Genomic DNA, 15372 nt, shown 5'->3' on the forward strand with positions numbered 1-15372 from the left:
GAGAGAGTGTCTCTAGCTGATTCCCATGCCCAGGACCAGGTGGTAGTTAAACCCCAGCAGGCTAAGAGGATTTATCAAGATGTATAGCCCTCAAACTGATTAGATAGAATTTATTAGATACGGAGCTCTGTTTAGAGCAATATAGCAGAAAGATGCTTAATCAAAACTCAGGGGCCTATATATTACCAAATGGCCTGAATACACCTGTTTCAGACATGTGGGTCTATGAGGTCCCTGGTGGTCTTTTAAGGAAATTCTCATAAATAAGAGTTTGGTGTCCACCCTACTTACATTAAATAAACACGGCTGAAAATGTGCAACGACAAACACCAGTTGCTTCAGAGACATGGTAACACATACAAATCGAACTTTCTGGTAATGTTTCTAACAAGTATGCCATGCTACAAAATCATCTAGACTGAGAAATCTGCTTACTTTGCCATGACCCCCAAGTTGAGGCCGTGCGCACAGGTTTTGACTACTCGTGAGAAAAAAATAAGGCAAAGCCACAATCATGCCTTAAACCATCAGACATAAAAACGCACAGCCTGTTCAACGTGGAAGATACCAATCGGTCTGCCAGTCTACCTGCCGGGGAAGGGCGCCCCCGTGTCTAAGGTGAAGGGAGCAGCAGCAGTCGTGGGCCCGGCCCACGGGAATAATCGGGTCTCGCGTGGGAGCTGCGCCTGATCCGTACCCGTTATGCCGCAAGCTCTGCCTGGGGGCGCCAGGGGAACCACACAAGTAACACCCCCAAAAGTGGCCTTCCCACCCCCAGGCTTCAAGGAGATGGGGCGCAGCCGAGCGTGCCGTGGACGGTGGTCCCGAGACATGTGAATGGATGGGAAACATGGTGAGTAGTTACGATTTCCATTAAATTGTTGAAAATGCGACCAACTGGGGTCACTTAGCTCTCAGTGCGTTACCTTGAGCATCTGGTCCAAACTTAACGAAATACTACAAAATTCTAGTTTGAACTCCAGAAAGTATAAAACGGGACATCTTGGCAATCGCCATGTCGAGGTGGACGTTGGGGCGCCACGCTGGGCACGGGCGAGCCGAGGTTCCGGCCGCCCGGCCCGCTCTTCCCCGGCCTGGCCGGCCCGCGGTCCGCATCGCCGGCCTCCGGAGCAGCCACGAGGCCGGGGGAGCTTCCGCTGGGCGGCCCCAGACAGGTTCCCAAATGGCAGCAGCTTCCACTCGGCTGCGGGGAGTTCTGAGCCCGAGCGGCGGCCAACGAAGGAGCAGGTAGCGAGGCCGGGGGTCGCGCGGCAAAACCACCTGCCGGGCGCCGGCCCACGTGACGCAACCGCCCCGGGCGGTGACTGCGACCGTTAGGCGGGGCGGGGCCGGGGTCACGTGACCGGCGCGCGCGCGCGGCACGCAGGCCGGGGCGGGGCCCGAGGGCTGAGCTTCGGGCGCGGAGGCGGTGCGGAGCGGGGCGGGGCCTCCTGGGGAGCCGCTGGGCCGGCGGCGGCGGTGCGGCGCCTCGGCCATGACTGCAGAGCTGCAGCAGGACGACGCGGCCGCAGCCGCCGACCGCCGCGGCTCGGTAGGCGGCGGGGCCGGAGAGGGGCGGCGGGCAGGGCCGCGGGGCGGGCCTGCGGATGGGCCGGGCGGGCGGCCGCGGGGGTGCCGCGCGCCTGGGGGCCGCCGGGGGCCGCCGGCCGGGCCGCGGGGCAAACTGGGGAAGGGCGGCCGCGCTGGGGTGGCTGCTGTTTATTTTTAAGCCCGCCTGAGGGCTGCTGTCCTGGCGGCCGGGGCGGACCGAGGTCGCCTGGCGAAACCGGCCCGCACACCGCGGGCTCCCCCGCGCCGCCCCCGGCAGCGGCCCCCGGGCCCTGCGCTCGGCACTCCTGGGCGCTGGGACGCGGACTGCGGACGGGCCCTCCGGCTGTCGGCCGCGGGGATGGCGGTCAGCGCGCGGGGCCGGGGCCGCGAGCCCCCGAGGAAGCCCCCGGGTGCCCCGGGACGTTAGCGCCAACGCCGCCCCGGCCCCCGAGCCCTGCGCGCTGTCCAGGCACGGTGGGAGCCCTGGGCCGAGGCTGCGAACGCGTGTGGAAGTGAGGAATTCCCTGAAATATTTACAAGGCGAGGCTGTGGTACCGCGGCGTGAGAAGCCTTTTCTGCCTTTGTGTTCGTTTCACGCCCCCCGGAGTCCCGTAGTGTCCAAGGTGAACGCTCTTCCTTCCTAAACTCCTGTAGCGAAGGAGGACCGCCGGGTCCTGGGTCCGGAGTGCCGGTGCGGGGCGGGCGTGCTGATTCTCACGGAGCCCTGCTCGGGGGGGTCCGCAGATGCCTGCCCGAGCCCGGGCCAGGGTCTCCTCTGGGGTCAGATACCGGTTCTGTTCGTTTCTAGGACTGTGCCTGCAGAACAGGTGGGTTCTTGGTTTTGAGGCAGTCGTCTATCAGCCATCTTCGTTAGAGAAGATAATATTTTAAGGGACAGCAAGTCATGTCTAAATTTGTCGGGGCTCCGGCAGCTGAGACCACGTGCCTGCTCATCAGCGGCATCTTCATTCACCTCCGCCGCAGTGCCCCAGACAGCGGCCACTATCTCAGCTGCCTGCGAGTTTGCGAGGTGTCTGACGAGCGCCTGTCTGTAGTCACGGCTATTTTTGGTAAGCGTGGGGCTCCGGCGCCCCGATTCCTGGCCACCTGCAGAGTGATGGCATTCTCTGTTCTTGCAGTGATCGGCCCGGACGGAAGGACGATAAGCCTGGAATGCCGGATCATACTTGCCCTTTTTGTTTTTTGCTCATGTAAATGTTGGCTGGCCAGGGTGAAGGAGCCTTCTATGGGGAAAGTACCTTTCACATCTCAACAGGAAAGATGTAGTAACTTCTTCCTCTTGCTGGGTTTCGCGTTAGAGTTCTCTGGACCATTCTGCATTTCCACTCGAGAGTCTTTATTTGTTGTGGTTGAGAAGAGCTGTCCTCCCCTGACACTCAAGCTGTTTAAAACTTAGAATGCGTCCCTTATTGGTAAGTTGTACACGCGACAGACAGAAGCCTTTATAGCCTCCCAAGGATGTTTGTGAGAAAAGTGTACCACTCTTGAAATAGGTTCTCAGTAGGAATCCAGATCTAAAAGAGGACACTCTGTGATATGGCTGAATCCCTCAGATTGCAGACTGATATTCAGATATCTGAAGAAAGTATCTACAGACAGTTTCCTGTATTTTAATCAATTATTGACTTGGATAAAAACCAGCAGCACCTTTGCTGTTATTGTAGGAAAAACATCTTGAACTCGGGTTAATTCTTATAAACTTGTCATCCTTGGCAGCTGCGTTAAGGTTCATCACACATTCCTTTTGCTGAGACCCTCTGAAAACTGACAGTTTCAGCGAAAATTCAGTGTCTGTTTTGTTTTCTTTTGATTCATTGGCTCTTCATCCCCATTTACCTCATCTCATTGATTGTGGTTTTGGAGCATCGGTCCTTGCGTGCTGGCTCTGCTCCCACAGCTCACGCTCCTCACACCATGAGCACACCACTTGTGAAACAGACAAGGAATGCCTCACCCTGCAGCGTCTTTCCATGTGTTTTGTTTCATTAAAGAACTTTAAACCAATAGCCCGGTGAAGCAGATGTTTTTCAAGGAAAGTAATGGTGCTGGTGATAGTAGTAGCTAACATTATTTGAGCATGTCCTGTATGCCAGACCCTGTGCTCAGAACTCAACATATGTCAGTACCTAGGACAACTCCATGAAGTTTTCTTATGAAGCTTATACTTGTTAAATAATTTGTCCACGGTCACCCAGCTGGTCAGTGGTACAGCCGGGATTGAACCCAGGCAGTCCTGACTCCCAGAGCCCACGATATCCCTGGTCTTAGTTGATGGACCCATTGTCTTGGGTCAGAACATATTACTGTCTAGAACTTTCACAGTGTTTCAAACTTTCTGACCTCCCTGCACTCTTTCTGAATAGATAACCTTCTTTTCTGCTTAACTGAGCTTGCTGATATCTAAGGAGAGCTGTCTATCTTGGGTTTTTTGTTGTCATTTTGTTTCCTCTTCAGCAGCTTTTAGTGGAAGAGGTACCTTTTCCTCCTTCCTTCAATCTTTAGCAGTGACTGTACATGGGTGATGCCTGGAGTGCCATTTGCATGTTTCCTGGGGGAGGATGCTACTGGCATCTAGTGGGTGGAAGCCGGGGATACTGCCTGACATTCTACAGTGCACAGGTCAGCCCCCAAAGCTGAGTTGTCTGTCCAAATGTCAGTAGCACTGAGCTTGAGAAACTCTGACCTGGATTATGACTGTTCTCACTGTCCTGAATTGTTTCATGTCTCCATTATCACAGCCCAATCCCCCCTTTACTGTCTTTTTGTTTGCGACTCAGATATGGTCCGTGGCCGACAGCATCTGCACCACCTGGAGCTGGTGAAAAGTGGAGAAATTTGGGCGTACAAGCTTGTATTGCTTTTCCAGCTGATTGTGTACACCCCTTCCCAGTTACGTTCACTGACTTCATGGTGATAGCTTGAAATTGCCACAGTGGGAGTATTTACACCTAGGAAATAAGCAAGTTCTACAAAGAGGTTCACACTCTGTTTGGACTCCACTGTAGACCTACTGAATGAGGAAGTGCCTTTTGATAAGATCCTTGGGTGATAAGGAAGCTCTGCCTGCTTCTTGGCTTTCTCATTTTCCGTTCAGCTCTGCCCAGGTTCCCAGTCCTCAAACTCAGAACAACAAAACCCTCTTCCCCCCACCCAGCGGTTTGCATTGAGTTTTTGAATCCACCTGCTTGTTTTCTGAAGTGTTATTTTGATGGTATAATTCAGCTCATGTAGAAAACTTGGAAAACTCAAACTTGGGCACGATTAGCTCTTGGCTGATAGAGGCACCACCCCAGACTGAGACAGGTGGTTCCCCAGTTCTGCTGCAGAGCCCCAGGTGGCAGCAGTCGCTTCTGCAAAAGTCCACTTAGGAGGTGGCTGTGGGGTCTTGGCTCCAGCAAGAAGAGGGTTGATTGCCCAGAGGTCTGCCGAGAGGCTGACCAAGTGGCAGAAGGTCAGGTTGTTGGGCAGTGAGTGGTTCTGTGTGATCAGTGTCCTCCCAGCTGCCCAGCGAGCTCCTTGCCCACAGCCAGCTTTCAGGTTTTGCCAGTAGCGAATGACATGCATCCCTCAGAGGTTACCAGGACCACGCCCCTCTGGTCAAATTAGTGGCCTCCCAGTAGTGAGTGACCCTTTACTGTTATTGACCCTTAGTTACCCACGTGTCCACCTGAGTCCCATTTTCAGACTTGTGTCTGTGATGATTCCTCAGTGTCACTTTTTGTTGATACTTGATTTGGCATTTGATTTTATCACTATTATCAGCTCTTATGCTTTTTCCAAAAAACTTCCCGTGTATGTTTTTTAATCATTTGCCATAGCCTCATCAAAGACACAAGTACCATAGTTGGTCCTCACTTCTGAGTTGGCTATATCATTTTACAACTTTTCTTATGAAAATTCGCCCTGGAAAAGATACTTGAATTTTTCTAATACAACCTTCTTCATCTTGCAAATGCAGAAACAGCTTAGGGACTTGATTTACCCTTGTCACACAGCCTGAGGCAGAGCCCTGGCCTCAGGCTGCAGTTCCCTGTAGTGTCCCGTTAGTGCCCTCAGTGCCCCAGTGCTTTACTGCCTGAGCGCTCTGGGTTGGGGGCCCACAGTTTCCTAGGTCTTCCACCTTTCTTCTCTTTTACAGGCCGACTTGTTTGCCTTCTTGGCTGTTAACTGCTTCCAAATTGGCCTTTGTAAGCCTGCGTTGTAAATGACTCATTGAGCAGCCCTGCTTGCACACCAGCCCCCTTGGTTATAGCAATTGCTGCATAGCTACTTTTCCACACTCATTCTGCTAGGCAGCAGGCGTATATGTGTCATAATAACACCTGCCATGTGCCAGTTGCTGCCTGAATCACTTTTCTGTACATTTTTAGTATTTACAAAAACCCTGCAAGGTATGAATTATTATGTCTTATTACTGATGAGGAAACTCAGATATGAATGTAGCTTATAAGAACCTAATAAATATTAAACCAAAATCTATTTGCCTCCATATTGCAGATGAGAAATGTAGCTTATTCAAGATTAAATTCTAAGTAGCAGAGCTGGGACTTCAAGCCATTGACTTTCCACTACTGCAATGCATGCCTTTCTCAAACTAAGCTCTGATTTCCATGGGACCATTTATGAAATACATTAATATGTGTTCTCACTGAATCTGTATAGCAACCACACGAAGTAGGATTTAGTGTTTGGGAAGCAGAATTTGCAAAGTGACACAGCTGGTAAGTGATAAAACCAAAACCATAGCTGGGGAAATTTTCTCCAAGGATATCAGTATTTCTGCTTCTACCTCTAGAAGAGTTTTGCTGGACAGGCAGGTCATAATATTTTACATTTACAAAGCATTTTCTCATTTTACTAATAATTCCTATATGCATTACTACTGATTAGTTGCACCAGTGCTGTAAAGCTTATGGTATACTTTATTTTCTAAATGTAGAAATTGATGCTCACGAAAGTTGAGATTTTCCCAGAGGCTACTGTGCGATGGAATCTGGTCTGCATAGCACTATTTCCATCATCTACACGCTCTCCATAAAAAGGGAAGTCAGAACACCTGAGTACAAAGCCAAACTGAAGATCTGCATGAATAGGTGCTAGCGGGGTGCTACATGATTGTAGTCAGTTTCAACTTGAGATGTTTTAAAAAAGTATTTCCTTCTTCCAGTATTCCTGAGAAATCAGTATATTCCTAGTATCCTCTCTCTTATGGGTCTTGTGTGTGTGTATGCACGTGTGTGAGTGTACATGTGCAAGTGCAATTTTTATTCAATTGAGGTAAAACTAATATAAAATTAACTAATTTAAGTGTGTAGTTTAGTGACATTTAGTATATTCACAATACTGAGCAACCACCACCTCCACCTAGTTCCAGAACATTTTTAAAAACGCTCAAAAAGCCTGTGTCCACTCAGCAGTTACTTCCCTGTTCCTTCTTCCCCGCGGTCCCTGGCAACATCAGTCTGCTTTCTGTCTGCATGTACCTGGCCTGGATATTTATATAATTAGAATCATAAAATGTGACCTTTGTATCTGACTTCTTCCTTTTAGTATAATATTTTCAAGGTTCATCCAAATTGTAGCATCTGTCAGGCCTTTATTCCTTCTAATGACTGAGTAATGTCCACTCTGTGTGTCTAATTACCTTTTCCATTTTCCCATTGGTGGACATTTGTGTTGTATCCATTGTGTTGGCGGTTATGAATAGTGTTGCTGTGAACAATCATGTACAAGTATTTGAGTACCTGTTTCCAGTTCTTCTGGGTATTTTCCTAGAAGTGGAATTGCTGGGTCATATGGTAATTCTATATTTAATCATTTGAGGAACTGCCAGACTTTTCCACAGCAGCTGCACCATTTTACATTCCCAGCAGCATGCACAGGATTCCAATTTTCTATGTCCTTGCCAAACACTTGTTATTTTCCATTTTTTGTTCTGTTTTATAATGGCCATCATGTATGTGAAGTGCTGTCTCATTATAGTTTTGATTTGCAGTTTCTTAATGGTTAATGTTAAGCATTGTTTGATATGCTTATTGGTCATTTGTATATTTTCTTTGGAAAAATGTCTGTTCAAGTCCTTTGCCCATATTTTAATTGGGTTTCTTTGAATTGTAAGTTTTAATATAATCTGGATACTAGACCCTCCGTTATCAGATTTATGATTTGAACATATTTTCTCCTATCTTGTCCTTTCACTTTCTTGATAATGTCCTTTGATACAGTTTTTTATTTTGATGAGGTCCTGCTTACCTGTGTGCTTTTGGTATCATATCAAAGACTCTATTACCAAATCCAAGATCATGAAGATATACCTCTATGTTTTATTCTAAGAATTTTATAGTTTTAGTTCTTAAAAGTTAGGTTGTTGATCCATTTTGAGTGAGTTTTTGTGTATAGTGTGACATAAGGGTCCTACCTCGTTTTTTTGCATGTGTGTATCTCTAGTTTTTCCAGCACCATTTTTTGATTTTACGAGACTGTTTTTTCCCATCAAATGGTCTTGGCACCTTTGTTGAAAATCAGTTACCATGGATATATAAGTTTTCCTAGAGTCTCAATTCTTATTCATTTGTCTGTTTATCCATATGCCAGTATTATACTCTCATGATTACTGTAGCTTTTTAGTAAATTTTGAAATTGAGGAGTCTTCCAACTTCAGTCATTTTCAATATTGTTTTGCCTATCTATGATCCACTGAAATTCTGTATGAATTTGAGGATCAGCTTCTCCATTTACACAGAAAAGGCCATTGGAATTTCGATGGGGAGTACAGTGGGTGTGGAGATCACTTTGGATAGTAGTGCCCGTCTTAACAATATTAAGTCTTTGTGATGGATAGTTTTTGTGTCCACCTGACTGGGCTAGGAGGTGCCCAGACATTTGGCCAAACATTATTCTAGGTATGTCCTTGATGGTGCTTCTGGATGAGATTAACATTTGAATCGGTAGACTGAATAAAAGCAGATTGCCCTCCCTAATGTCGGTGGGCCTCATCCAACAAATTGAAGACCTGAGTAGAACAAAAAGTCTGAGTAAGAGGAAACTTCACCGCCTTGACTGCTGAGCTGGACACTGGTCTTCTGCCCTCAGCCTGGAACTTATACCATCTCAGCTGTCCTGGGGCTTCAGCTTGCCAGCTGCAGATCTTGGGAATTCTCAGCCTTCATAATTGCAAGAGCCAATTCCTTAAGACAAATTACTTTACCCACCCCTACCCCGAAATTAGGAATATGGGGTTCCTTTACAGAAACACACATACACCATGGGCTCTTTTCTCTGGAGAACCCTCCCTGACTAATCCAGTCTTTCCACTCATGAGCCTGAATGTCTTTCCATTTATTTAGGTTTCATTTAGCTTCTTTTGCAGTATTTTGTACTTTTCAGTGTACAAGTCTTTTCACTTCTTTGGTTAAATTTATTCCTAGGTGTTTTATTCTTTTGGGTATTATTGTAAGTAGAACTGTTTTAATTCCCTTTTCAGATTGTTCCTTGCTGCTGTGTAGAAATACAAGTGATTTTTGCATGTTGATCTTGTACCCTATGACTTTGCTGAGTTTGTTTACTAGCTGTAGCAACTATTTTGTAGATTCTTTGGGATTTTATATATAGTCATCTGTGAATAGGGATAGTTTTAATTTGGATATGGATAGAACTTTTATTTTTCTTGCTTAATTGCTCTAGCTAGAATTTACAGTATAGTGTAGAATCGCATTGGTGAAAGTGGGCATCCTTGTCTTGTTCTTGATTTTAGGAGGGAAGCTTTCAGTCTTTCACTATTTAGTATAATGTTAGCTGTGAGGTTTTTCAAGTAAAGGCCCTTTAGCATGTTGAGGAGATTGCATTCTATTCCTAGTTTTCTGGTTGTTTTTGTTATGAAAAGGTGTTAGATTTTGTTGTGAGAAATATGCTCACTGGTCCAAATTCAATAAGTGGACATGGAGACAAAGAGAACAGCGGAGCGAGGCTTTAATGATGGTCTTGCAAGATCGGGGGTCTGGTGGGCAGGCACACCTGGGGAGTTTGACACCAATAATTTATCTCCTAGTGCCTGCGTCCCTCCCCTGGTTCCTCATTGGCTGACTACTACAGGGTTCACAGTATTCCCCGAACGTTGCCTAAGCCTGTTATATCTTTCCTTTACATGTCTTATTATTGGTAGATTTAAAAAACTCAAGCAGGTATAGCCAGGCCCTTATCAATTCCCCCACCCCCACTCTCAGCCCTAGCAGCTTCCACCACGTGGCCCTTTGTTAATACCTTACTGTTAAAATGCTTAAACATCCTAGTGGGAATAAATCACATTTAGGTTTTATACTCTTTCCTAACATTTCCCCCCTCTTTTTATTTAAGAATTTCTGATTTTATTCGCAGTAATGTATTTTAATTTACGCTTGGTCCTTTCTCAAATTTCTCTAATCTTGTTTATGGCTGCCTCTATAAGCTTTTGAGTCAAGTCTCTCACACAAGGGATGATACATTATCTACAGCAGTTAACTCTCGCAACTATAACAAGGAATGTTAAAACAGAGGCAACCATACCTTTCTATTTTTTAAACTATCTTTCCAACCAGTCTGCAAAAGGGTCACTGATGCCAGAGTTTTCAGCTAATTCATTAGCTAAAGTGGTGAGTCCCTGTAGGGCTTTAGTAATAGTACCATCAGGGGCAGTATTATTTGGGATAAAAGTACAATATTTTCCTTCTAACATAACACAGACTCCTTTTTCTGCTAACATATGCTATTCTGTTTTCTCAGGCCGTCCTGCTGGTAGCAACTAGTTGACTAGCTACTCCTTGAAGAGCATCCCCGGTATAGTTAATGATCTAATCTACATTTTTGTTGATGGTGAACCACCAAAAAAGTGCTGACTCAAATCTTGCAGCTATTTGATTTATAGCTTTAAATTCATCAGGGACTCCTATTGAGTCAATGTATACATTTGACTTCTATGAACATTTTTTCATTGGGTGTGGAGAGAAATGCCAGGGTCAACGGAATGGCCAATTGGACTAAAGCACAAGTCCCAGTCTAGGTGGGTGGCAACGAGTAGCGCGGGTTCCCCTTTCCACAGTACCACCAAACAGCCGCTCGGGGGATGTGTAATTTTGAGAAGTTGCCCTCCTTCGAGACATGTAGGACGTGGGTACAAGTCGGTAGTTCCCCACAGGGGTTCTGAAACCTTCCCCTTCCCTGAGAGGCACGAGGAGTGATTCGTCTTCCCTATAGAAAAAGAGGACTGCCCTCGGGTCTGACTTCTTTAGGGCACGAAAGAGTGAAGACAAGCCCTTGCAAGTCTCGTCTCCCCAAGCGTCCTTGTCCTGGTGCAGGGCCAGCATGCAGTTCATCCCAGTGGGGTCTGTGTCCCAGCCAAGAGGGAACAGGACCACCTGCGCCTGTGGTCCTCTTGCAGCACATGCGTAACAATCGCTTTTATTCAAAGCGAGTACTGAAAATTTAACCCACTCTACCCAGGCATTGGTGTCTCCATAATCTGTCTCTATTTCAAGAGTCTGTTTTAGATATTTTATCTCTGTTACAATAAGTAGTCTAGGGTCATTTTGGGGAAGCTCTGGCTCAATATTTCCCTCAGGATTGGGGGTGACCACTATGGGTGAAGTCTTGCCTTTGATTAAATTAAGACCAAACCTTCCCACAGGCTCTACTCCAATGACAACTGCACCGAGTCCGTCTTGAGGTTTATGTATAGTTAATAAAAGGGGTTTACACTGTCTATCCTGGCAACTGTCAGGAGGAATTCTTTTAGCTAAGTGGAGCTTTCTTTTTAAAGATTTTTCTACTGCATGAGGGGCTGTCCACCCTTGAAACTGGGTAGTCCACCAAACACTGCTCCACCTTGGACATGGGGCCTGCTTGCCTTTTTTTATTCTGTTAAGATTTGTCCATTCAGGACAGAGATACTTATTATCTCCAGAAAGCTGTCTTTGGTCATTTAGGTCACCACAAGAGAGAACTTGACAAGCATCAAACCTAATGGCTTGGGGCTTGATGTTTTAGTAATATTGATTACCAATTTGACAGGATAACCAGGAGTTCCTTCCCATTTTAGGACTTCCTGTGACTTGCCCGTGAAATACAGAGTTAGAAGGATAAAAGTTAACATTTTTAGGTTCTTTTTAGTTTCAGCCTTAAGGGTTGGTTCGCCACCTGGGACACCTGCCAATTCTGTTTTGTCCCCAGATCCCCCAGTCAGTTTCTTTACTCTGGTGCAATGAGTCCAGCCCTTTCCAGTCGTCCTCACTGCCGTCTCCGCGGTCAGGAGCACTCAAGCGGGGGAGTCTGGGCGAGGAGTCCTTTCAGCTTGAAAGAAGATGTTAGAAGACATGGCCAGCACATATTCCATCTTTTTCAAGTAAACTTGCTTCATAGTTTAAAATTTGAGCATCTATTAGCCAGTGCCCAGCCCGCTGATTAAGCATGACCCAAACCTGGTGAGGAGTACTGACCATGAGGGTTCCTCCGAGTTAATTTCCTGCTCTCTTCCACCAGTAAGGCCATGGCTGCGATGGCCTGAACGCATTCAGTCCATCCTCAAGAGACAGGGTCCAGTAGTTTAGACATAAAGGCCACTGGTTGTTTCTTTCCTCCCCAGGCTTGGATCAAAACCCTACAGAGAACCTTGTTCAACAGTAACAAACTAGTGAAATGGCTTCTCTTAATGATGGGAGTGCCAGGACTGGGGTGGTGACTAAGGATTGCTTTCAGTTCCTCTAGAATTTGCAGTTCCACTGGGTCCATTGGAGAGGGTCTCGCTCTCCCTCTAACAATTTGAAATACAAGCTTCTAGCCTCTCTTCTAACACTTTTTGGGCTTCTCTCAGTAATTCTTCTCTAGGTTTTTCATTCCATCTAACTTCTGTAATTTCTTAGATGTATCTGGCCAATTTTTGGTTACAAAATTTACTTTTAAAAGATCCTGTCCTACCTGAGCTTCTGGGTCAAGTCCTGAATACTTTCTCATCTGGTCCCTGAGTCTCTGTGGAAATGCAGTTGGGGTCTCTTCCTTTTCCCATTGGACTTCAAACACCTTAGAAACACTTTGAGATCTTGGGGCCGATTCCCTAATTCCCTTTATAATTAGCCCTCGAAGATCCTGCATTTTAGTTCTATTCCTTAGATTATTACCCCATCTAGGATCTACATTTGGGAACTTTTGTTCCCCTGACTGGACACCCCGGCCCGGTGGGTGTGTTTGTTCCCAAATGGCCACAGTAGTGCTCCTGACCACCCCCCTCTCACCACCAGGGAGTAGAATATTCACGATGGACATCAGTTCAATCTAAGTATATATATTAGGTCCCAGGAATTGATCTAGTGGGTCCACTAGGCCAAGGGGGTCTTCTAGCAATGCTTACAACTTCTCACCTCAGTACCCGTGAGGGGAGCATTAACAAATTTCCCCTTGTCCTAGTGGGACCTCTCTCAATGGAAATGTCTTGGGATTCCTGGTGGACTCCCCAGAAGGCAAGGGAAACTCTAAGTCCTTCTTACATTGTTAAGTCCGGGGAGAGGAAATCCTGGGGCAAAATACCTCTAAGAACTGAAATCAGTCAAAGGGAGAAATAAAGTTTAAAATCTATTTACTACTCACAAACTGCAGTCTGGGGCCGTTTCTCTCTTTCAGGCTCTAGTATCAGCCAAAAACCGGCCCTCCCCCTCCCCTCTCTGGTACTGATAAGCCCTCTGTTGCCCAGGTAACTACCCATTGATATGGAGATGCACATCTCTCTACCCCTGAGCAAATGCACTAAAGCCATACTTCTTTCCACCTCTGAATGCCTGTTGATATGAGATATGAGTGGGGTGGAAAGAGAAAAAGGCCAGGAAAGTCTACTAAAAAGACCCAGAGTTAAATAATTAAAGCTCAAAAGACAGGAGCAACTTGGCCTGGAATGTTTGACTATTCCTCAGATAAAGGAGAGGGTCTCAGCATAGCCTGTTAATCATACAGGCCCAGCCTCTTCTTTTTTTTTTTTAACTTTACCTATATGCTGGTTTTTTTCTTTCTGACCCCAAATAGTCTGCAACCCAGGCAATCAATTTAGCATGCAGGCGCAGCTGTAAACAACATGGCAAAAAGGCAGGAAGGATTTCACCCCAAAGACTGCATTTTAATAACCAGGAGGTCAAGAAGCAAGACCCTCAACTTACTCATTAGCAAACAGACAATAACTCTGCCCCCCTTGGAAGAAGGGCAGCCAGTCCTGATATGCTCCCAAACCAGGAAGCTGCCATCCTGGGAGGGGACTAAAAGCGGTAAATTTCTTGGGTTAAGCTAATTTTTTAGAATTACCCAGAGGACTGATAAGAAATATAATGTCTTGTCAAAGATACCTAAGACCACCTAACAAGTCTACACCTCCAGGTGCCGGCCACACTCCTAAAGAATCCTTAAAGAGGGAACCCCCAACCTCTGGGGCACTCCTCTCTCTGAGGCCACCAGCACCCTCAAAATGCACAACTTTTTAACTTACTTAAAACTCTCTCCAACCTGCCAGGGTGCCCCTCCCTCCTGAGGTGGCCTCACTTTCTCTCTCCCCAGTAACTCCAAACAAAACTCTCACTCGCCTCACCGCCGTGTCCCCGCCTCTCAACTCTCCGCTGCGGCTGCGGCGGGGAAAGGGACCGAGGAAAACACACAGCGCTCTCCCAACACCAGGGCTTGTCCTGGGAGGTCTCTTGTATTTCCTCCTCCCTAGCTTTCCCTTCCCTGGTGTTGAGGGGAAATAGGGGAAGCGCCCTTGGTAACCAACAGATTCCTCAGGTGAACTGGAGGCTTTATTACCATCAAAAAATAACTCAAACCTGGCAAAGCCAGTTTTCATCTGATCTAACTTTAATCCAGACAAAACAGCAAAATTTGATCATCATCTGTTTGTCCTTAACCCGGTACAGAAGGCGTCCCCCCAGTACCGCAGCCTTCACCCCAGCAGGCTATCTGGGGGGAATTCCAAGGGAGCTCATCTGGTTCCCTTTCTCTGCTTCCCTAGGCCTAGAATTTGTATTGCCCATCCTTCAAGAGGTCCCTGTGTCTGAGATCCCTGTGTACTCAACCCCCCATAATGGAAGTTTCTTGCACACACCTCAAGATTACACATCTCAGCCACACACACTCGACCTCTGAAAAATGCCCAACCACCAAGGCAGTACTTATAGCCCAGTTTTCCCACCTTGGCTCGTGCACGAGGTCGCCTGGTTGCTGCGGTGCCTGCGTTTTCTCCCCTGCGTCGGTCACGGCTGTCTCTGCACAACAGTCTCGGGGCTCCCCTCGGCTTCCGTGCAAAGGTGAGATGCCCAGACACAGCGGGCCCCCAAAACCGGGCGGGACGCGTCCTCCCACTCCGCTTGGGCCCCCACCTCGCACAGGCAAGAGGATCCCGGACGAGCCCCCAAACTGTGAGAAACACACTCACTGGCCCAAATTCAGTGAGTGGACACGGAGACAAAGGACAGCGGAGCGAGGCTTTAATGACGGTCCTGCAAGATTGGGGGTCTGGTGGGCAGGCACACCTGGGGAGTTTGGCGCCAATAATTTATCTCCTAGTGCGTGCGTCCCTCCCCTGGTTCCTACCCCAAATGTCGCCTAAGCCCGTTATATCTTTCCTTTACATGTCTTATTCTTATTGGTAGGTTTAAAAAACTCAAGCAGGTATTGCCAGGCCCTTATCAATTCCCCCACCCCCACTCTCAGCCCCAGCAGCTTCCACCACGTGGCCCTTTGATAATACCTTACTGTTAAAATGTTTAAACATCCTAGTGGGAATAAATCACATTTAGGTTT

General features: G+C 47.1%; 1 protein-coding gene across 15 annotated transcripts in view; it reads left to right on the forward strand.

The window, feature by feature from the left end:
* Window positions 1-1428: 1428 nt before the first annotated feature.
* The window catches only part of USP28 (ubiquitin specific peptidase 28), a 59355-nt gene continuing 45411 nt past the window's right edge, over window positions 1429-15372 (forward strand). For 13 of the 15 annotated variants that reach the window (XR_012132772.1, XR_005054295.2, XM_073239761.1 and 10 more), the window contains exon 1: window positions 1429-1552. Coding sequence is in view for 10 of the 15 variants with exons in the window: in XM_073239761.1 (XP_073095862.1) it covers window positions 1496-1552 (57 nt within the window). In the remaining 5 variants the exon portion in view is untranslated. Of the gene's footprint in view, window positions 1553-2154; window positions 2175-15372 lie in introns of those variants that run through there. The other 2 variants (XM_017668447.3, XM_073239763.1) reach the window with 2 other exon arrangements.

Source organism: Manis javanica, chromosome 6, assembly GCF_040802235.1.
Source record: "Manis javanica isolate MJ-LG chromosome 6, MJ_LKY, whole genome shotgun sequence".
In the NCBI taxonomy this organism is placed as follows: Eukaryota; Metazoa; Chordata; class Mammalia; order Pholidota; family Manidae; genus Manis; species Manis javanica.